The 23,626-nt window shown below is 52.2% G+C and overlaps 1 protein-coding gene across 6 annotated transcripts in view; it reads left to right on the forward strand.

Moving 5' to 3' along the window:
• LOC121160943 (splicing factor SWAP) overlaps positions 1 to 23,626 on the forward strand; it is a 49,654-nt gene that overhangs the window by 6,255 nt on the left and 19,773 nt on the right. For 3 of the 6 annotated variants that reach the window (XM_040987149.1, XM_040987150.1, XM_040987153.1), the window contains 5 exons: positions 63 to 148; positions 3,880 to 4,105; positions 4,934 to 5,046; positions 7,085 to 7,220; positions 23,318 to 23,609. In XM_040987149.1, the coding sequence (XP_040843083.1) occupies positions 63 to 148; positions 3,880 to 4,105; positions 4,934 to 5,046; positions 7,085 to 7,220; positions 23,318 to 23,609 (853 nt within the window). The remainder of the gene's footprint in view (positions 1 to 62; positions 149 to 3,879; positions 4,106 to 4,933; positions 5,047 to 7,084; positions 7,221 to 23,317; positions 23,610 to 23,626) is intronic. The other 3 variants (XM_040987151.1, XM_040987152.1, XM_040987154.1) reach the window with 1 other exon arrangement.

The raw sequence follows: 23,626 nt of genomic DNA on the forward strand, positions 1-23,626 counted from the left end.
CAAGCGCACATGCCAGCACCTGGCTCTGCATTCCTAAAGTTTTGTATTTCATTTATTTACAGAAAAAAATGAGGCAGAAAATTTGGAGGAAAATGAAGAACCTTTCATTGCCCCTTTGGGATTGAATGTCCCATCTGACGTGGAGCTGGTAGGTGTCTCCCTCTCCAGGTGTGACTGACGTGTGTTTGTGTGTTGGCTAGCCGAGGCTAGTGTCCTGGGAGAGTGACAGCAGTGTGATCCCGTCCAGTGCTCCGTGGGCTCGCAGAGTGGACCAGCATGGGGGAGAAGTCAGCTCCCTGGGCAGTGGGCATTAGCCACGTAGGGGTATGGCTTTCTGGCTGGGTTCTGGGGGGTTTGCATGCTTTGGCCCTGCAGCGTCTCCGGCAGCACTGCCCACAGGATCCCGTACCTTGCCAGCCACCGTCCACCTGCTGCTTCAGATCTTGATTAGAAGTTGTTTATAACAAGGAACTTTCTTTCTCTCTCTTTTTCTTTTTAATTAATTTATTTTTATTGGAAAATCAGATATACAGAGAGAAGGAGAGATAGGAAGATCTTCTATCCACTGATTCACTCCCCAAAGCTGAGCTCATCCAAAGCCGGGAGCCAATCTGAAGCCAGGAGCTTCTTCCAGGTCTCCCATGTGGGTGCAGGGTCCCAAGCGTTTGGGTCATCCTTAACTATTCTCCCAGACCACAAGCAGGGAGCTGGACAGGAAGTGGAGCAGTAAGATCATGGGCTGATGCCCACATAGGATTTTGGCATGTGCAGGCAAGGGTTTAGCCACAGAGCCATCACTCTGGACCCAGAACCCTGTCTTTTGATGCTATAAGGGGTTTTTGCCCTGGGGGCTCATGTTGAGCCACTCCAGACTTTAAATTTCAGGAGTGCTGACCCTGTGAGGGCTCTCCGTTCTTGTCCCTCTTTCCTGATAAGGAGACTTGGGATGTGAGGATCAAGCCAGACTCCATTCCTCCCTGGGCAGCCGCATAGGTCCTTTTGCTTCCCGGGGCCCTGTGTATAGTAAGGGGCTTCCATGGCTTGTGCAGACTTACAGCAGTTTCCCAGTGTGCATGCCAACTTGAGCTTCTCAAGGGACAGAGCTGCAAGTGTGTGTGGAATTGTTATTTCTTCTTGTGTGTTGGGTTCCTGCTTGTTGTAAAATATGCAGTTATTCTATATAGCAGACCCATTCAGATTAAGCCGAAAAAACCCACAGGTGCTCCTATTTTAATGGTTTAAAAAAATGCAATTGATGTTGGCTGCATGCAATTTGGTTTTGTTTGTTTGTTTTAAGGTTTATTTTTTGGAGGCCAGTGTTTGATAATGAGTTAGTTGCCATCTACAGCATGGGCATTCAATGTGGGCGCTGGTTTGAGTCCCTGCTGCTGAACTTTTTGAGTCCAGCTCCCTGCTAATGGCCTGGGTCCTTCGGCTCCTGCGGCCTGGCCTAGCCCCTGCTGTTGGAACTCATTTGGAGATTGTTTTTTTTAAGATTTATTATTTTTACTGGAAAGTCAGATTTACAGAGAGGAGGAGAGACAGAGAAGAACTTCCGTCCGATGGTTCACTCCCCAAGTGGCTGGAGCTGAGCCAATCTGAAGCCAGGAGCCAGGAACTTCTTCCAGCTCTTCCATTGTGTGTGGGTGCAGTGTCCCAAGGCTTTGGGCTGTCTTCGACTGCTTTCCCAGGCCTTAAGCAGGAAGCTGGATGGGAAGTGGGGCTACTGGGATTAGAACCGGCGCCCATATGGGATCCCAGCACGTGCAAGGCGAAGACTTTAGCTGCTCGGCCATCGCCGGGCCCTGGAGATTCCTTCTGAAGAGGGAGAGTGAGTGAGTGAGTGAGTGAGTGAGTGAGTGAGTGAGTGAGGGAACGAGCTTCCGTCTACTGACTTGCCTCCCATTTGGCTGCAGCGACCGGGCCTGGGCCAGGCTGCAGTCAGAGGCCTGGCCTTCTATCCTGGTCTCCCGCATGGGCAGCAGGGTCCAGGCACTTGGACCGTCTTCTGCTACTCCCTGAATGCATTAGCGGAGAGCTGCTGCCTGGTAACAAGGCAAGTGGAACTTGAACCAATGCCCACGGGGTTGCTGGCATTGCAGGCAGCAGCTTCAGCTGAGCTCCTGCATCTTAGAAGCTTGGGGAATTTCTGGCAATGTGGGTTTTCTACCTGTAGAAGTGTCCACCGAATGACTAGTGCATACTCTGTCCGTGGAGCTCTGAGGGAGAGAAGGGACGTTAGCACCCTTCTCAGATCCAGGTAGCTTTCATGAATGAACGCTTCCCTGTTGGTTTTAGATGTTAAAAATGAAGTCCTTTGTGACAATTATTTATGTGTGTTTATTGTATCTTTAAAATATTATGTAGTAGGAGTGACCATGATTCTTATGTGGAAATGAATTTATTTAAAATGTGCATCATATTTTAGTAATAAGAGGAGTTAGCCAGTTTCTGTTACTTCCATAACTCTTATAACAGACCTTGGAATACTTGTTCTCATGTGATCACTGTACCATTGCTATTTTTAAAAATAACTTATTTGAAACTAGAGAGAGATAAAAGTCTTTCATTTGCCTGGTCAGAGAGAGATCGATCTTTGACCTACTGGATCACTCCCCAAGTGGCCACAGTGGCCAGGGCTGTGCCAGGCTAAAGCCGAGCCCGCGTCATCCAGGTCCCTGTGTGGATGCAGGGTCCAAGGCCTCGAGTTGTTTTCTGCTTTCCCAGGCTGTCAGAAGGGAGCTGGGCCTGCCGTGGTTTTAGGATGCTGTGGTAGCATGTCTCATGATGACATGCTGGCCCAAAGAGTTGGCCTTGTCACGAGCAGGGTCACTGGCCTCCTGATGGGAGGTGCTCACACTGAGTTTGCTGTTTGGCCACAGCAAATGGGAATCTGTGGAAGAACCCATGTTTCCACTGACAGGAGGCCTTTGATTGGGAAAATTAGAAAATTAAAGGTAGTAAAATTGGTAAATAGGTTGTGAATTTTATCTTTTTGGGGTGTTTGAGGGTATTATTAGTGCTAAAATTAATTTGAGAATCAATCCATTTCTACTTTATGAAGGATGAGGCCCTGAAATTACAGTGAACATCTTGAACTCTTGACTGAGCCTCTTTAATGAGAGTAATTTGCATGTAATTTTCTCATAGTTTCTTCGTTGATATTGACTGTATTTTGGATGGATGGCTTCTAGCTTCTGGTCCGCAGACATTCCTGCCTGAGCAAGGCGTGCCCAGAGTGGACTGAAGCGGAAAGTGAAGGGCAAGGCAGGGTTTGGTGGCTGGTGGCAGCCAAAGGATTTGCCACCCTAGACCTTCCCTGGCACTGGCCTTGTTGGAGACTGTACTCTAAATGAAAGCTGCTGAGCTGGAGCTCCCGGGAGGGCTTAGGTGCAGCAGTAAAGATGCTTGGCATTGGTGCTACGGCCTACAAGAAAGGAGAGCTGAGAAAGAGGGATGGTCCTCGGGGCCAGGAGAAACATCCAAACCCTAACACTGCCCTCCCCAGAGTGCTGCTGGGGGGATGCAGACCTGCACACAGTCTCAGGACACTCGAGCCCCTTGTGATAGGCCTGCTAGCGCTGAGTTAAGGCCGCTGGTACATAGAAAGGTGCTGATGTGTACAAAAGAGATGGCCTCCCGTGGCTTCAGTCCAGAAGTGGACTGGTTTCCCTCTCCCTGTGTTTTGACCCCAGCAGGGTCCTCGCGAGGTTTAGGGACACACGGTCTCCCATCCCCAGTGACAGTCCCAGGCTGTTGGTGGGTGTGTCTCAGCTCTGAAATGGACAGTGAGACCAGGCTGTGTGTCTCTTTTAGTTACATCTGATGACCAGTGGGAAAGGAGGCCTGCTAACATGTCTGTGTGTGTTTTTTTCACAGCCTCCGACAGCCAAGATGCACGCCATCATCGAGCGCACCGCCAACTTTGTGTGCAGGCAAGGGGCACAGTTTGAGATAATGCTGAAAGCCAGGCAGGCACGGAACTCTCAGTTCGACTTTCTGCGCTTCGACCACTACCTCAACCCCTACTACAGATTCATCCAGAAGGCCATGAAAGAGGGGCGCTACACAGTGCTGGCGGAGAGCAAGGGTGAAGAGGGGAAAAGTAGGTGACCCTGTTGTACGGGGACTGTGGCTGGTGGGAGCTGTTGAGGAAACCTCAAGACCCCGTCCTTAAAGGGTAGCCCCAGACCCTGCCAGTACATGTGCCTGGAGTTCTTGGCTGGCATTCTGAAGTAACGTCAAGTGTTGATGCTCTAGGAGCTTTGGGATCCTTGTTCTGGTTGCTCAGCATCCCAACAGGTCGTCTGTCTCATCAAGACTCCTCTGCCGGGATGCAGGCCTCTCCTGCACATCCAGGCATGGGTCTTAAATTATCCATACCCACAAATGTGAAAGGGGCTCGCTTCAGTGGGATTTACCTAACACTATTATTTTTGTTAAGCGCCTTTGTTTGGAATTCTTACTGCAAAGGACATTTCCCTCTGTTTTGAATAGCATTTGGAGATAAGTCTGTCTGTCTCTTGCTTGCTCTCTTTACATTTTGCTTATTTTACTCATTTGAAAGGCAGAGAGACAGAGATCGCCCTATCGCTGGTTCACTGCCCAAATGCCTACAGCAGCTGAGGTTAGCCAGAGCCCCATCCAGGACCCCCTGTGAATGGCAGGGACCGAGCACTGGAGCCAGTGTCCTTGAGCGGGGAGCTGAGTCAGGACTCGGCACTCCAGTGTGGAGTAGGGGTGCTCCTGGTGTGCTCTGCTCCCTGGGTTTGCTTTCACTGTGGAGGGGCTCCTGTGCCTGACTGCGCTTGGGGATCAGGGAGTGCTCTCGAAGGAGGCAAGAATAGGCGCAGATCTGCCTTCACGCTCTGCAGTTGATGTGTGTCTTATCCTTGCTGTACACCAAAATGCTGTTCTGTCATTTTGGTTTCAGAATCAGGCACGGACTCTGACAATGAGGAGGAGGATGACGGGGAAGATGGGAGTTACCTGCACCCATCCCTCTTTGCCTCTAGAAAGTGCGACCGCCTGGAGGAGCTGATGAAGGTTATATCCTGTTGGACTCTACTTTTTATGCCTTACAAGACCTCTACACTGAGCGGTTCATCTCGTGTTACAGCTCTGTTTATTTTCTGTCTTACTGGTTTTCATTAAGGTGTATTGTACACATTTTTTATTTTTACTTGGGGGCAGATAACTTTGCTTCTTTTATTTCATACTTATCTGTGTTATAAATTGTTTTTACTTTATTAGATTTGTATCCCCAGGGGATTTGGAGTAAACAGAATGTCGGGGCAGACACTAGGCCTAGGTGGTAAGATGGCCACACCCTGCATCTGAGTGCCCAAGTTCAGTCCCAGCTCCAGCTCTCAGCTGGATCTTCCCCCCATTGCAGCATGGGAGGCAACAGCGCAGGCCCAGGTGCTCTGGTCCCCACCCCTGACGTGAGAGGCATAGATGGAGTACCAGGCCCTGTACTTGACTTTTTCTTCACCTCCCCCCACCCCCAGAGTCTTTGTTTATTTGGAAGAGTGCTAGAGCAAGAGGCAGAGAGAGAGAGGGAGGGAGAAGGAGAGAGAGATCTTCCAACTACTAGTTCATGCCTCAAATGACCATAGATTCGAAGTCAGGGCCAGGCTAAAGCCAGGAGCCAAGAATCCCATCCTGATCTCACATGAGTGGCAGGGCCCACCTGCTCGGCCGTCCCCTACTGTCCTCCCAGGGGGCAGGGCCCACCTGCTCGGCCGTTCCCCACTGTCCTCTCAGGCACATAGTCGCCAACAGTTGCAATACTGGCATCCAGAGTGGAGGTGTTTGTTTGTTTGTTTTAAGGTTTATTTATTTTTTAAAATGTTTATTTGAAAGGCATATTTATAGAGAGAAAGAGAGACCAAAATCTTCCATCTGGCTGCAGCAGCCAGAGCAGGAGCCTGGGGCCACTTGTGCTGTGTCCTCAGGCTCATTCACAGGGAGCTGATTGGAAGTGGAGCAGCCAGGCCTCAAGCCAGTATCCAGATGGAGAGGAAGAAATATCTTCTGTTCACTGATTGGCTTCCCAGAGACCACAACTGCAGTGCTGAGTCAGGTTGAAGCCAGGACCTGAATAGGTCTCCCACGTTAGGTGCAGGGCCCCAAACACCTAGGCCATCTTTAACTGCTTTTTCGTGGCCGTTATCAGGGAGCCATATCAAAGTGGAGCAGCAGTGCGTGAACCAATACCCGTGTAGGACACTGGCAGCATCCACTTTGCTATAACATTGGCCCCAGATGACTGCCAGTTACTTATTTATTTATTTATTTAGGTTTATTTTCATTTGAAAGGCAGAGCTACAGACAAAAGGAAAGACAGGATGAGAGATATTCCATCTGTTAGCCCATTCCCTAAATGTCACGGTGGCCCAGAGCAGAGCTGATGTGAAGCAGGAGCCTGGAGCTTATGGGTTTCCTATCTGAGTGCAGGGGCTCAAGAATTTAAGCCATCCTCTGTTGCCTTCCAAGGCTGTAAACAGGGAGCTAGACTCAAAGTAGAGCAGCCAGTGACTCGAACTAGTGCCCTTAAGTTAAGGGCTGCCAGCACCATACAGGCACAAGCTTGGCCTTGTGTGCCACAGTGCCAGTCCCTGTTTCTTTATTTGGAGATTCATTTATTTGAAGGCCAGGATTTTTCTTTGTTTTGTTTTGTTTTTATTTTTTAGTATTTGTTTTTATTGTAAAGACAGATTTACAGAAAGCTCTTCAGCCATTGTTCACTCCCAAAATGGCTGCAATCACCAGAGCCGAGCCAGTCCGAAGTAAAGATTGAGCACCTGCTCTCCCTCCTGCACTTCTCCCACCTGAGCACCTGCTCTCTCTCCTGCACTTCTCCCTCCTGCTGGCTCCTGACTGCATGTCTCCCACCTGCATTTCCCCATCTGTGTCTCTTCCTCACAAGTGACCTGTCTGTCTTCCTCACAAGTGAATTCTTTAAAGTAATAAATTAATGAAAGTTAAGCTTAAACAAATGACGTTGGCTGTGTCTTTTACAGCAGGAGGGTCCTGTGGTTCAGACAGAGCATGTGCTGACATGCATCTTCTCTGTCTCCAGCCCCTGAAGGTGGTAGACCCAGATCACCCCCTGGCAGCGCTGGTCCGCAAGGCACAGGCCGACAGCTCTGCCCCCGCCCCACACACGACAGATGGCGCCGCTGGGCAGCCCTCCCAGGTGGAGTACACGACAGATTGTGAGTACTGGCTATGCATTCTGACCTGCGTCCGCCACATCCAGGAGCACCTCCTGCTGTGGGGCTGCGCCCCTTCATTGTCCTGACCCCGCGGCAGCACCAACGCTGCATCCTGGGAAGGACCAGGAAGGAGGGCAGTGCCCACTAGCAGGTGTTGGAGGCAGCTGCTGCTTTAACATGTCAGAAGCCGTACACAATGACCTCCTGCCCTGCTACAGCAGAGAGGCTGCCACGGGACACGGGCTGCTGTTTGAAGGGCAGGAGTCATGCTGGGGGGCACGGGCTGCCATGGGACACAGGCTGCTGTGTGAAGGACGGGAGAGTCATGCTAGGGGTCATGGGCTGCAGGTCTTGTGCTATGAACATCGCAGAACCACTTGTTGCTGACAGGTGCAGTCAGGGAGACCTGAGAGCTGGAAAGGTGTTGTCTGAATGGACAGTGGTCCCTGAGGACACAGGTGGCCAATCTGTACCTGTTCAAGTCCCTGATAGAAAATGGGGTAGTGTTTGTGTAGAACTTGCTTGCTCCCAGGAGCTTTCAGTCATGTAGGCATCATGCACAATGCCTCATACGGTGTAAGCAGTTGTGCGGTGTGGCTTAAGAAGCCATGACCCAAGTGTCTGCTCGCATTTGGTGGGTCGCGCAGAGGGCCAGGTAGAGTGGGCACGGTGATGTTTCTTCTTACTGACTGCTGTTCTTCCGGCTTTTTAATTATATCCAGATTGCATTAATTGAAGGTAAATTTTGAGATTTATTTTTATTGAAAAGGCAGATTTACAGAGAGAAGGAGAGACAGATGAATCTCTTCCTTCTACTGGTTCACTCCCCTAAGGGCCACTACAGCTGAAGCTTAGCCAATCCTGAGCCAGGAGCCTCTTCTGGGTCTCCCACACGGGTGCAGGGTCCCAAGGCTTTGGGGCATCCTCTCTGCTGTCCCAGACCACAAGCAGGGAGCAGCCCAGACACCAGTCAGCGACCATATGGGATGCTGGCACTTGGAGGTAGAGGATGAGGCAATTGAGCCATCATGCTGACCCCTAATTGGAAGTTAATCTTGAAGTTGTATTCAGGAGCTTTTAAGGTGACTTTGATCAGGTTCAGGTCTTCATTTAGTTATGTTACTCAGAGGTCAAGTATCGAGTGAGAGAAGGGACTTGTCCCATAGCTTCCTGGGCAGATGTGGCTGCCTTCATGGTATCTGTCAGGCCTGAGCAGAGGACAAGCTTGTTAAGCCTGCTGACTGTTCTGGAAGCTTCCCCTTCCAGCACTGTCACAGACTGACATGATATTGATGTTCCTTGAGGGGACGTTCTGCACGTCACTCCCCAGAGGACTCTCTTCCCTAAGAGAACTTAGTAACTTCTCTGATTGGCAAGTCACCTCTGCTGCGTCAGACTGGCCCTGATGGGTGGGTGGGTCCCATGGAGGGTGCATGGCGTGAGTACACCCCAGGCAGCACTCCCCACGGCTCTGCCCAGCCGACCTCCAAGACTTGGATCGGGTCCAGTCTGTCATGTCTGCACAACCCCACTGTTGTGAAGGAGAGGACATTCTGGCAGAGGGACTGGCCTTGATGCTACTGGAGGATGCCCGGCTCTGCAGAGGCTGTGACAGGACATGCCACCCTGTGTGGCTCGGGGCGGGGGCTGTGCACTGCGGAATTCATCTTTCCAACTGCTCACTGTTGTGAGGAGGAGGCCAGAGGGGCTGGGCAGCTGTCATGCTGTGAGGAGGAGGAGGAGGAGGCCAGAGGGGCTGGGCAGCCTCACTTTCCTGGAGCCCAGGGAAAGTCAAGATTGCGGTTTCCTGACAGGAAGTGCTCCAGCTGGGTGCTCAGTGGGTAGACACCAGCTGCTCTCAGAACATGGGTGGGTTTGAAGTCCTCTGCTGTACACAGGGAACGTGGTAGGCATATAACCACAAGCATGCGGGCCTGGCCTGGTTTTGTAGGAACTGAACATAGCTGACAGGTAGCCTTAGCAGGTCTTTGATGTGTGTTCCTGTGTCAGTCCTGAGGATCAGAGCACTGAGCTCACTCCGCAGGGCCTACTCGGTGAGCAGCACTGTGGGCCACCACCGCAGCCATCTGCCTGGGGACGTTCGGGAAGGTGGCCTGACTCCAGTGTCCTAAGAGATCCAGGAGCTGGAACTTGGGATCCGAGTCCCAGGGAAAGCTATGGAGTTAGAGGACGTCCCCCTGCTCAGGTCCACGGTCTGTGGGCTGAGGTGGCGTTCCCTCACTGTGTCCAACAGGGTACAGCCCCACCATGTCCACGGCCACTGCCAACCAGTGATTCGTGCCAACCAACTTTTTGTTTTCCCTAAGAGTTACTTTGTTTGGAAGATTTACAGAAAGAAGGAGAGATGGGGAGAGGAGGTCTTCCATGCACTGATTCTGTACCCAGGAGCTGTACCAACCAGTGCTGAGCTTATGCAAAGCCGGGAGCCTCTTCCAGGTCTCCCATGTAGGGTCCCAAGGCTTTGGGCCATCCTCTACTGCTTTCTCAGGCCATTAGCAGGAAGGTGGATGAGAAGTGGAGTGACTAAGACGCGAACTGATACCCATATGGGATGCTGGCACTTGCAGGTGGAGGATTAAGTAATTGAGTTGTTACACCAGCCATGCCGAATCTCGTCTTAATTCTGCCCTTGGGGCTTTGCACCTGGGGTCCCGTGCTGGTCCCAGCCGTGGTGGGGAAGCCGATTGCTGTGCTGTCACAGAGTCCATGGGCCGCATGGCCAGCTGAGTGATGCTGACATGGTGTGAGTTTAGTGTTGGTGTACCTGTGCTGTGCTGTGGTGCATGTCTTCTGGGTTCGTCTGTTTGGGGTTAAGCTGTCCAGGTCCTGCAGTGGATGTCAGCTGTTTTCAGCTGGAGAGGGTGGATTCCAAGACCTGTGCCCTCAGGCTGTTGAGTCAGACACCTTCGCAGGGAGCTGGAGCAGAAGCAGAGCAGCTGGGACCTGAACTAGTGCTCCTGTTGGATGCTGGTGTCACAGGCAGCAGTGTAACTCACCGTGCCACCATATTGTCCCCTGCATATTTTTCTCCAAATTCTCCAAATTTTTCTGAGTGGGCATTGTTGCTACACTTGATGAGGTTGGTGGCCACGAGTCCCCAGTGAACACCATGTTCACTGGGTGAAGAACCCTCTCAGGAGGTGGCCAGGCAGGTGCTCTGAGAACAGAGAAGTCATACTGGGGGTGGAAAGCTTGGTTCGAAGCATCAAGGGGTGGATGCCCGCAGCTGCAAATGCCAGCAAAGAGACATACCAGAGGGAGGTATGCCTGAAGCACCTGCAGGTGGGGACGCCTTCCTGGGCTGAGGCCTCACCTGTCCTCTGTGAGTCTTCTTTGAGCCATCTCATTTCCCACGGGAGCAAGGGGTGAGCCTGCAGCATTGAGGGTCTCGGTGTTCAGTCCTGCGCCATGGCGGGGTGAGGTGTTAGGGAGAGAGCCTGTGGTGTTTCAGTGTCCTCTGGGAGCCCCAAGAGCCTGCGTGTACCCCGTCTGCTGCTTGCCGTAAGCTCAGGCAGGGGCAGCCTCCCACCCCCTCAGCATGCTCCCAAGAGGTTTCTTCACACAGTGCTCCTGGGGGCTCGTGGCCAGCTTGTGTTCTGGAGAGAGGGGAGGCCCATCCTGCCCTTGGCAGATCATCCTCCAGTCAGGTGTGGAGGAGCACTTGCCAACCCTCATCTTGGCACGGATGCTCCCCAGAGGGTGGTCTCATGCTCAAACGCATGTGTGTGCCCTAGGTGATGGACCTGGCCTCCTGAAGACAAACAGCACCCCAGAAGACACCCAGAGGTGCTGATCCCACCCAGGGACGGGACCTCAGCTGAGGATTCCGTGACTGCTAGAGAGGCTTGGCCTCCTGCCCCCGCGCAGTGCAGCAGGAAGGGCAGGATGCATCCTGGCCAAGTGGCACTGGGGCTCTCTGCATAGGGAGCAGCCCATCCCTGGGGCTGCCCTTCCCCGATCCTGCCATCTGCCTACTGGTTGTTCACAGCTTCTGCATTGGGATTGGGCTCCATGAGGTAAAGAATAAAAGCTTACACTTTGGGTTCTCAAGAAGAGAAGCGGGAATTTGGCTAACAGAGGCCTCACTCAAAGACTGCATCCTCTTGGAGAAGGGGGAAGCTTTGCGTGGTACAGAAGCCCTCCAAGCGCTGGCTTCCGTTCCCAGCTTCAGCTCCAGGAAGCAGCTGTGACGGCTCAGGGAGCTGGATTCCCGCCACCTCTGTCCAGGTCTGGCTGTGTCTGTGGCTCTGACTATGGTGGGCACTGGAGCGTGAACCAGCAGAGTGCTGGTTAGGATCTCAGAGAAGCGGCTGCCGCAGCCACTTCTTCCTAAGCAGGAGCTCCCTGGCGCACTGGTGCAGGCCTCTCCTCGCTTCAGAGTGCCTGGCTGTGTCTGCACACTGACACAGCCCTGGGGTGCTGCCCTTCCTGGAAAGCCAAGGCCATGTCCACTGCACCCTCGTTCCGCAGAGGGCTGGCTGAGTGGGAAAAGGAATCGGCAGTTATCCAGCATTCAAGTAGCATTCATAGATAAGGCCATGTCTGCTCAGCAAGTTGATCATACGCATGCCAGGGGCAGGCCTGCAAACACAGGTGGCACATGACACCCTAGTGACAAGGACATGGCAAGGTGTCGAGCTTGGGCCAGCCAGAGCCAGGCTTCCCTGGCTACAATGGCCTGACCTGGTCTGGTCTGAAGCCAGGAACTAGTTGCTGCTTTTGGGTTTCCCATGTGGCTGCAAGGGCCCGAGCACGTGGGCAATCCTTTGTTGCTTTCTTGAACATGCTGGCATGAAGCTGAATTAGAAGTGGAGCAGCTGAGACTGGAACTGGCATCTACATGGGATACCGGCGCCGCAGGCGGTAGCCTTACTAGCTGTGTCACAGCAAGGGTGCTTACTGTGTCTGTTCACACATTTTTCAGATTCTTAGGATTTTGTTTAGTACCTCCCCTTCGCCCCCAACTGCCCTCAGTTTCATTGTTCCTCTGGATCCTACAGAAGTATAAACTCTGAAATGTGTGCAGAATATCTGCCTTCAGGGTTTCCATGCAGAATATAACCAAGTGTGCTTTTTGTTTAAATTAGTGTCTTAGTTGCATACACTGGTGATCAAGGCCTGGAGAAGCAGGGCACGCTGGCTGGTCCCCCCACTGGGCCACTGGCTGAGCTGGGGAGGCCTGGAAATGGGAGAAGTCAGGCACCCTTCACCGTCCCTAAGCCCTCTGCTAGTCAGGCCTTTCGGTGTGCTCTTGGTCTTCCCATCAACCTCCCGGCTGGCATGCAGGTGCAGTCTCTCGGAGCCCAGACTGGCTAGGAGAGGGAGACAGCGGGCCACCTAGGAAGGTGGTTTCACAGAGCACACGCCCTTCCCCAGTGCTTGGGGATGTAAGGCCGCTTCAGCAGGGCAGAAATCATGCATTTGAGCCAGCACATCAATTAATGGAGAAATGTCTTTTGCATATAAGCAACTTCTACCTCAAAAGGGAAAGATCAGGCCCTGAGTGATGGCTCAGTGTCTAAATCCTCACCTTGCAAGCACTGGGATCCCATAAGGGCACCGGTTGGTGTCCTGGCTGCCCCACTTCCCATCCAGCTCCCTGCTTGTGGCCTGGGAAAGCAGTTGAGGACAGCCCAAATCTTTGGAACCCTGCACCTGCTGGGAGACCTGGAAGAGGCTCCTGGGCTTCAGGGGAGCTCATCTCTGGCCATTGCAGCTGTTTGGGGAGTGAGCCAGCAAATGGAAGATCTTTCTATCTCCTCTCCATAAATCTGATCTGCAGTCCCGAGAAAAATGATTAAATCTTTAAAGCTTTATGTAGGTAAGAGCAGCCATAGCTGGGTTTGAAGCTCATCCATCAGTAGGCGTTGTCCCTGCTGCCTTCAGAGCCTAGCCCCATGGAGCAGTAGCGACCAGGCAGCGCAGCCCCTAACACCCTGTGAGGGTGAGTGTTGCGATGAAGTAGCCTTTGGTGGGATGTCACTGTGACTCCGTGTGTCCAGTTGGGGCACATTAGCAGAACAACAGTGAATGCAGAAGGAAGAGCGCTTGCGCACCTGCCTTATGAGTGAGCTCTCTCTGAAGGAGTCCCACAGCTGGCGCTCCCGAGGGAGGTGGGAAGTCCACTAGCCATCTGATTACAAGTGGGTGGAAGTGCCCCGTGTTCTTTGAGTGGAAAACGGGAGCAGGAGCGGCTGACGTCACCTGCTTGTGCTGCTGGAATTTGGCAGTGTGACTTGTGAGTGTCCCAGGGCACAACTATGGTTACATGATGCTTGTTGGAAAGTCAGCTAGTGCTCTGCGCCCCTTCTTCACGGTGCAGGCTCCAGCCTGCTGTCTGTGTGCTCTGCGTTCCCGGGGCAGGCTCCAGGGCCGCCAGCCTGGCTGTCTCCTCCTGTCCCTGGAAGGCCGCTTGGGACGCCTCGGCCATGCCTGTCAGTCAGCTGGGAAGAAAAGCGTCTATGTGTATCTTCAAGAAATGCTTTCCTTAGAGCTCCTTACGTCTAAATGCGTAAACTGAACTGTTTGTCCAGCTCTGTATTTTGTAGTGCTTAGTTTTCTGTTGCTAGTTATAAGTCCTTGCAGAAAAATATGAAGATCAAGTGAACTGTGGAGGAGGCGGTGATGCCAAACGCTGCCCACTGTGTTAGAGCAGTGCTTTAAAAAAATGCTTTTCTATAAATAGCTTAAGTGAAAGCGTTTTATGTGACCTTTTTTAAATGTGCTTTTTTTCTGTTGCTTACGACATTCTCTTTTTGAAAATCATGACCTTAGGTGCCTTATTTTCCGGACTCCATTTCTAGAAAAGGTCTTACTGTGTGACAGGGAGAGTGGGAGGAAGTCCTTAGCAGTCATGGGCGGGCTGAGGGGACAAGGAGGCTGTCTGGGACACCACGCCCGTCTGTGCAGCAGTCAGGGGAAAGCATGTGCCGGACCTTAGGTGGACATTCCTTGGGACTCCAGGAGGCTGCAGGAGCTCTCAGGGCTGGAGGCCAGCTCAGGAGTCACAAGAGGCGGTGGCTGCTGCTGGTTTTCTGCTGGAGCTGTCTTTATCCTGTTTTTGTTGCACTCTGTTTTTCCTTACATATTTTCTGCTATAGAGGGCTGATGGATCACTGCCTTACCAAGACGATAATACGCAGAGAAATCTGTAGGGAAGTCTTCGAGATTACTTGGGGAGGGAGCAGCACCTGCCATAGCCGAGACTAGACCTCCTGCTTGGGAGTTGCTTCTGCTCTGCTCTCCAGCAGAGGATGGCCGCAGCCTCGGGCTCCTGCACCCACCGGGGAGCAGCCCCGGGTCTGCAGCTCTTACCACTGCCGCCATTTTGGGGGTGAACCAACAGTTAGATTTCTCCGTCTCACCTTCTCTCTCTCTCTTTCAAGCTCTGACTTCCAAAGAAAATAATTGTTTTTAATTACCTGCGGCCATGCAAGGACAGCAGTTTCTCCTCTTTGTGTTTTTTCCACTGGGGACTGGAACGTGAAGGTGACAGTAACACTTAGTACTGGGTTATGTTGATAAGTAAAAGATTTATCTTTACTGGAAAGTCAGCTATACAGAGGGGAAGATCTTCCATCCTCTGATTCACTCTCTAAGTGACCGCAACAGCCAAAGCTTAGCTGAGCCAATCCGAAGCCAGGAGCCAGGAGCCTCTCCCGGTCTCCCACAAGGGTGTAGGGTCCCAAGGCGTTCGACCCTCCCCGACTGCTTTCCCAGACCATGAGCATGGAGCTGGATGGGAAGTGGGGGAGCTGCGTCACGAACCAGCACCCAAATGGGATCCCAGTGTGTGCAAGACAAGGACTTTAACCACTAGGCTACTGTACTGGACCCTTGTTTTTTATTTTTAAGATTTATTTATTTGTATGTGAAAGGCCAGTTTTACAGAGAATGAAAGAAAGATGCAGAAAATTCTTCCATCTGCTGGTTCCCTCCCAAAACAACTGTAACAGCCAGAGCTAAGCCAGTATGGAGCCAGAAGTTTTTCAGTTCTCCCATGTAGATGCAGGGTTCCAAGGACTTTGACCAGCCTCTGATGCTTTCCCAGCAGTTAACAGGAGCTGGATTGGAAGTTGAGCATCTAGGACACAAACCGATGCCCGTGTGGGATGCTGGTTCCACAGAGGATTAGCCCCCAGCTACAGAGAAGATTTCCATCTGCTGGTTCCCTTCCCAAATGACTGCAGATGGTTGGGTCTGGACTGGCTTGAAGCATCTTCCAGGTCTACCATATGCACGCAGGGCCCCAAGCACTTGGGCCGTCTTCCACTGCTTTCTCAGGCGCGTTAGCAGGGAGCTGGATCAGAAATGAAGCAGCTGAGACTCACAGGTACCTGTATGGAGTGCCAGTACTGCAGGCAGACTTGACGTACTGCACCTAGGCCAGCCCCAAGCTGACAGCGTTGACGTCTCCTGGCTCAGTGTGAAGACAACCTAATTCTCAACTCTGGGCAGCTGAACCTGGCTCGAGCCTGCCAGATCTAAAAATGGTTGTATGTTTTAGGGGTCCCAGTTGTCCGGTGAGAAGAAAACCTTGCGGGAGGTTAGTTTTGAACAAAAAGCTGATATTGTAGAAGTTCACATCATGGATTCTGATATTGGTCTGTCGGCCAGGTAGCTGTGTGGAAAGTGGCCGTTCTGCGCACCAGCTCTGACCGTGAGCTGGATGCTTCCTCCCAGAGGCCTGTGGGATATTAAATAGAAATCAAGGGCTCTAAATCAGAGGTCTGGAAGTGTGTGCGTACTGCACATGGTGTGCGAATACGCTCATTTCCAGGTTGGCCCGTGATCTAGATTGGAGGGCAGGCCCACAGGGTGACAGAGCACTGTGCTTCAGTCCTCGGTGCCCTGAGATGCCCTTCTTGTACCGCAAGCAGAGATGAAGAGAACACACGAAAAAGCCACATAATGGTGAGATTAAGGACAGATTTTTTGCTCAGGATACTGTCATACTTGGGAGAATATTTTTCAACATTTTCATACAATTTGAGAAAGCATTTCAAACAGCTTTTTTGAAAGTTTGCCATAGCACTTAGTCATTGTGTGCTGTGCTGTTAGCCCATACAGGCGCCGGTTTGTATCCTAGTTCCTCTGCTCAGGATGCAGCTCCCTGCCAACAGCCTGAAAGACCCCGGACGAGCCCTGGCTCCTGCCTCCAGCCTGGCCCAGCACTGGCCATTGAGCCATTTGGGGAGTGGACCACTGGATGGAAGAGCTCTCTGTTGACTGTAATTTTGAAATGCAAAGCTCTCGACCACTGGTTCAGTGCCCACCTGCCCACAGTGCTCAGAGCTAAGCCACACTGACACTGGGTGGCAGGAACCAAGTCCTGGAGCCATCGCCTGCTGCCTTTCAGGATCTGCAGGCAGGAGGTTGGTGTCAGGAGCTGCAAGCTCTCCAACTACCTGCCACACCCACCCCGACTTGTTCTTTCAAAAATAAAAGCTTCCATTTGTGGGAGGCAAAGGGTGTCCTCACTTTTAAAAGGAAGTTCCCAGTGCTCGTGGTGCCAGCACTGCTGCCCACCAAACAGGTGCCCCCCATGAGCTCTAATTGAGGTCTCCGTGGAGCTAAGAAAGCAGTGGAGGATGGGCCACCCACATGGGAGAATGGATGGAGCTCCAGGCTTTTCAGTTTGGCCTGACCCACCCCAACCATTACAGCCATTTAGGAAATAAACCAGAAAATGGAAGAGCTCTGTCTGTCTCATAACACTACCTGTTAAGTAAATAAATCTTTTTTGTCTTAAATGCCAGCTACACAACCGCAGCCATGGCCTGCTGTGGAGCTGCAGGTGAGGACGGCCTTCGTGGGTGGGCTTGCTCACCGGCTGGGTGGCAGGGAGCACTGACCTTAAACCCGCTGAGTGAAGCATGGCCCTCACCTCTTCAGGAAGGGCTGTGGGGCCCGGCGCAGTGGCGCAGTGGTTAAGGTCCTTGCCTTGCACGCCCGGGATCCCATATGGGCACCGGTTCTAATCCCGGCGGCCCCGCTTCCCTTCCAGCTCACTGCCTGTGGCCCAGGAAAGCAATCAAGGAAAGCCCAAAGCTTTGGGACCCTGCACCCGCGTGGGAGACCCAGTAGAGGCTCCTGGCTTCGGATCGGCATAGCATCGACCGTTGCGCTCACTTGGGGAGTGAATCATCGGACGGAAGATCTTCCTCTCTGTCTCTCCTCTCTGTATATCTGACTTTCCAATAAAAATAAAATAAATCTCTAAAAAAAAAAAGGGCTGTGGCCACATGCAGGCCGTCGGCTGTGCCGCTGCCCTCTGCCCAAAGGGCCGGTCCTCAGAAACCTGCTCATCTGAAGCATGAGGCCGCAGCCGTCGGGGACATGTTAGAAGGGACTATTCTCCATGCCTGTGCACTCCCCGGGCTGTGGGGCGTCTGCATTCCCACGTGAGCTGTGTCAGAACTCGGCCTCCAGAAGCCAGCAAGGCCCGGACCCCAGCACCTCCCTTTGGATCCAGTGCTGCCCCACAGCCACCCCCACGACCCCTGTGAGGAGCATGGGCGGAGGGCTAACAGAGAAGCACCGAAGTAGAAACGTGTGTGTGGTGTACCATGCTGAGCGTCTGCCGGATGGGCTCCATGTGGAGTGCTCCAAGGATACAGCGCCAGTCTCGATGGCAAGTGAGAAGTCAGCATTGTTGTTGGTTTGGGAGTTCCGGAACTCCACTAGCGACAAGGTGGGAAAGGTGTTTACCAGAGCTCAGGAGGTGAACACACAAAAGGTGCCCATCCTGCTGATGTGTTTGATTTGATTTGACTGGGAGCAGAGACAGCAGCAGGTCCCAGACAGGTGGTGCAGGATGAGGGAGGATTTCACCCCAGTCTGCCCCCTGGAACTGAGTGGGGCGCCATTTTGTGTAGAGAGACAGACTATGGGACAGGACTGCACATGCACTGAGCTGGGAGTGAACTCATTTCTGGCTCAGTGAACTGCAACAACATGGCATAGTACAGGTTCCACCCAAGATAGGGTTGGGTAGCCCTCAGACCTGACGGCCAGCAAATCAAGAACTCTAGGAGTGACACATCAGGTGCCATTTTGTACAGTGTGTCAAAAGTTTTAAGACTGCAGAAACAACAGTGAGCTGCATCGGCGGAGCTGGGAGCAAACTCACTGAGCTCAGTGCTTTGCACTGGTCCCACAGGAAAAATAATATCAATTTTGGCATCCTATGGGTCTAAATGGGTCCGTGTGGTGCTCAGACCTAACAGTCAACAGGTTCCTGCAAGATCAGCATCACCAACAACCTAGCTATGTGGGACACCTGGTGTCTCCCTAATCCTGGGACCTGCTCCAACTGTACAGACTACAGTGCAGCCTCAGGCACGGTATCACAGGGGATGGAGACTAGTGACCCAGGAGCTGTGGCTGTGGAGATCATGGTGGAAATCTAACTTAAGAACCCAGACCTGGAACTCACTGGAGGGAGTGGCACAAAGAACTGCAAAGAGCCATGTACCAACCACAATGAGTAAAATCGAATTGTAGACCTGTGGGTGACAGAGCTTAGAAACCTGCCCCAAGAAGAATCTGCTAACCAAAAGTACAATGACCAAGAGCAAAAGAAGACACACAGGGACTATTGCTGAAGACTCCCCTGCAAAGGAGCAAAAGGCTTCGCCATCCTCAGAGTTAACTGAGGAAGACATCGAGAAAATGGGGGACACAGAATTCAAAAAACTTGTTATATAGCTTCTTTTTTTAAAAAAAAAATGTATTATATTTTTATTGCAAAGTCTGATATATAGAGGAAGATAGAGAGAGGAAGGTCTTCTGTCCGATGGTTCACTCCCCAAGTAACTGCAACGGCCGAAGCTGCGCCCATCCAAAGCCAGGAGTCAGGAGCTCTTTCAGGTCTCCCACAGGGGTACAGAGTCCCAAGGCTTTGGGCCATCCTCGACTGCTTTCCCAGGCCACAAGCAGAGCTGGATGGGAAGCAGGGTTGCCAGGATTAGAACCGGTGCCCATATGGGATCCCAGTGCTTTCAAGATGAGAATGTTAGCCTTTAGGCCACTGCACTTGGCCCTATAAAGCTTCTTATCAACAGCAAGAAACACGTAATGCTGGAGTTCAGGAATTTAAGGAACATATCATACAGGAAATGAATGCTGATATATCAGAAATTAAGACTACAGTGAAGCAAATTAAAAGTATAGAGGAGAGTCTCTAAAATAGAATGGATGAAGCAAAAGAATGTCAGCATTGGAAGATATTTCCTGTCACCAGAAGGCCCACAGCCCAACGAGCACCCCATGCCCACACAAGCCCACCCATACCAGCATCATTTTCCAGACCCCTGTATGCCTGCACCTCCCCACTCCCACAAGCCCACCCTGCCAGCGCCATCCTCTGGGCCCCTACAAGCCCACACGCCCACCCACACCAGTGGAAGCCACGCCCCATGCTGGTTTGGACAGGAGTACCCGTATTCCTCTAATGCAACCCTGTCTCCATCAGCAGATAGTGCTGGGATTGCAGTGTTGACAAGCCAGCTCTGCCCTCCCAGGGAGCCAGATGCCACTGCCACCCCCAGCACACATGTGCTCTATCCAAGGCTTCAGACTATCTTCCCATCAAGACCCTGGAGGGCACGTGGGGGCCTGTATCCCACCTCAAATATTTAGAACAAGCGTTGAAAGCGCTGGAGTTCATGGGCACATGCTTAATCAGAGGTAAGTCATGGGGCTGGCACTGTGGCATAGCAAGCTGAGTCTCCACCTCTGGCACCGGCATCCTAAATCGACGCCAGTTCAAGTCCCAGCTGCTCCACTTCTGACCTAACTCCCTGTGAATCGCCTGAGAAAGCAGGAGATGATGGCCTAAGTTCTTGTCTCTTGTACTCACATAGAAGACCCCCAAAATAGACACCTTGCTCGGATTGGTGAAATCAGCATTTCAGAGCTATCCAAGCCACCTGGCCGGAACCCTTGGAACATGTCCACGTGGAGACTCGGTTGATAAGAGGTGGAGGCTCCTCATCCCTGGCTACTGGGATTAATATCCTGAGTGGATTTCTGCTTTGTTCCCTCACCCCAGGAAAAACAAGAAATGGCAAATTTGGAAGTAACGAATTCCCCCAATTTTCCCTAAACCTTGATCATTCCTACCCTGATTAACCATGTAATAATTATTTTTAAAAATAAAAAGAAAAAAAGGATCTTAGCAGGAAAAAGTGGGGGCCCGGGACAGTAACCTAGTTGCTAAAGTTCTTACCTTGCGTATGTCAGGATCCCATATGGGCACCACCAGTTCGTGTCCTGGCTGCTCCACTTCCCATCCAGTTTCCTGCTTGTGTGTGACAGCAGTGGAGGACAGCCAAAGCCTTGGCACCCAGCAACCTCGTGGGAGACCCAGAAGAGGCTCCCGGCTCCTGACTTTGGATCAACACAGTTCCAGCCATTGCAGCAATTTAGGGAGTGAATCAGAAGAACTTTCTGTCTTTCTATAAATCTGACTTTCCAAAACAATAAAATTTTTTTAAGATTTGTTTATTTTTGTTACAAAGTCAGATATACAGAGAGGAGGAGAGACAGAGAGGAAGATCTTCCGTCCGATGATTCACTCCCAAAGTGAGCACAATGGCCGGTGCTGTGCCAATCCAGAGCCAGGAGCCAGGAACCTCTTCCAGGTCTCCCACACGGGTGCAAAGCATTGGGCCGTCCTCGACTGCTTTCCCAGGCCACAAGCAGGGAGCTGGATGGGAAGTAGAGCTGCCGGGATTAGAACTGGTGCCCATATGGGATCCTGGTGCGTTCAAGGTGAGGACTTTAGCCACTAGGCCACGCCGCCGGACCCAACAATAAATAAATCTTTAAAAAAAAAAAGAAGTCATTAGTAGCTGCGAATATATCCACAACGCTTGTAGACCTTGTGGTCTTTCTGGCCTTAGCTGTTTTTAGAAAAAAGATTTAAATTTATTTATTTTTCTTGGAAAGGCACATCAGATTTACGTAGAGAAGGAAAGACAGGAAGATCCTCCATCTCTGGTTCCTTCCCCGAATGGCTGCAACGGCCAGAGCTGAGCGGATCCAGAGCCGGGAGCCAGGAACCACTGGTGTGTCTCCCATTAGGTTCTGGGTCCAAGGCTTTGGGTCATAAGCAGGGTCCTGGATGGGAAATGGAGCAGCCAGGACACAAGCCAGCGCCCGTGTGGCATCTCCGTGTTTGCAAGGGGAGGGTTTTGCTGCTGAGCTGTGGCACAGGGCCCATTTTTGAGAAACATTACATCACTGCTTTTCTCTACATCGCATGCATTATTGGAAATTATGGACAATGAAGGGCTTCCACTCGTGTTTCAAAAAGAACAACAAAAAAATACCCCTGTTTTAGGGCCTGGTGCGGTGGCATGGGTCAGTCTCCACCCATGTTGCCAGTGACCATGTTGGTGCTGGCTGGACTCTGCTTGGCGTCCAGTCCTGCTGGTGGCCTGAGGAAGCGGGAAAGGATGACTCCAAGTCCTTGGGGCCCTGACAGCCGCGTGGGCAACCTGGAAGAAGCTCCTAGCTTCTCTTTGGACCAGTTCAAGCTCTGACCATTGTGGCCGTTTGGAGATGGAACTAGCAGATGGAGGATCCATTCACGTCCTCCCCCCCTCCCTCCTCTCCCCCTCCTCCCTCCCCTCTCACCTCTCCTCCCCTCTTCCCTCCTCCCTCCCTCCTCCCTCCCCTCCTCCCCCTCACCCCTCCTCACCCCTCACCCCTCCTCCCCCCTCACCTCTCCTCCCCTTCCCTCCTCCCCCTCCCTCCCTCCCTCCCCCCTCACCTCTCCTCCCTCCCTCCCCCTCACCCCTCCTCCCCCCTTCCCTCCTCCCCCTCCCCATCCCTCCCTCCCTCCCCTCTGTAAATCTGCCTTTCAAATAAAAATAACTGAAGCTTTAAAAAAACTAAAGTGTAAATCAATTGAAAATGGAAATAAAATTTCTAATTAGAAGTATCTTTCTAGTAGAACCAGCCACTTTGTCTACAGCAGAACTTCTACTAAAAATTCTTAATTACTTCATTGGATCTTTTGTGATTTGTGCTAATTTTGAGCATTTTACAAAAAAAAATGAACTTTCAGGATTTTTTTAAAAGATGTATTTATTTTTGAAAGTGAGAAAGAGAGAAATCTTTCATCTGCTTTTGTGCTCCCCAAATGACCACAGTGGTCAAAGCAAGGAACGGTTCAAGCACACAAGCGTCTCGGCCATCCTCCAGTGCCTGCCCAGCAACGTCATCAGGAGGTCAAGTTGGACTTGACCTGGTGCCTCATCTAGGTCACCAGCAGCACAGGTGGCGGCTACGCTAGGTGCACTCGAGCGGCACCGGCAGTGGGTACACGCGAGCGGCACCGGCAGTGGCTTTTTTTTTTTTTTTGTCTTCTTGATTCACTTCCCAAATGGCCACAATGGCCAGGAGCTTCCTCTACATCTCCCCACCTGAGTTTAGGGCCCCAGCTTCTTGCCCATGTGCTGCTGGTATCCCAGGCTGTTAGCAGAGCTGAATGGGAAATGAAGCAACAGAGCCTTGAACCAGCACCCGTATGGGTTGCCAGCATTTCAGACAGTGTCTTAACCCACATACCACAGTGCTGCTGGTCTCACTTGATACAGGCCTGATGGGACAGTGGACCGCTTTGCTACAGGGGTGTGTGTGGTGTGCCGCTGAGGAGCGTGTCCTGCGGGTGTGTGTGTGTGTAGCCGCTGAGGTAATCGCTGAGTAGCCCGAGTGGCATCAGCAGTTCTCACGTCAGGCTGCATCCTGGAAGCAGGGATGAAGAGCAGGCTTATTTGTGGGGTGGTTTCCAGGTTGAAAGATGGAGGGAGAGGCATAGGTGCCCACAGTACCGAGTGGGGAGGGGAGGAGCCACGCTCTTGCGAGCCCAGGTGGTCTCAGAGACAGGCTGGGAAATTCATGTCCGGCTGCTCTCTGCGTGTCCTAACAGTGGTCACCTGCCATCTGTCCCTGATGGGCCTTGCTTTGCCAAGTGTCTGTCCCAGGTGCTGCAGGATTTGTGGAGTCCTCTCTTCATGCACGTGTCATCTGCAACTCTCACTCCCCCAAAATGTGTCCTTTCACAGCAACGGTGGCAGCCATGTATTACAGCTACTACATGTTACCGGATGGCACCTACTGTCTGGCCCCACCTCCCCCCGGGATTGACGTGACCACTTACTACAGCACCCTTCCCGCCGGTGTGACCCTGTCCAGCTCCCCTGGAGTGACGACTACTGCCCCACCGCCTCCTGGGACCACACCTCCACCCCCTCCCAGCTCAGCCGACACGAGCAGCGGGCCAGCCTCCACCACCACCACCACCACCACCACCACCACCGCAGCTGCCACCTCCGTCTCCTCCACCTCCACCACAAGGTGCGTGTGCGGCGTGT

This window comes from Ochotona curzoniae, unplaced genomic scaffold (assembly GCF_017591425.1).
Source record: "Ochotona curzoniae isolate NIBS_2020 unplaced genomic scaffold, NIBS_Ocur_1.0 contig_46, whole genome shotgun sequence".
NCBI lineage: Eukaryota > Metazoa > Chordata > Mammalia > Lagomorpha > Ochotonidae > Ochotona > Ochotona curzoniae.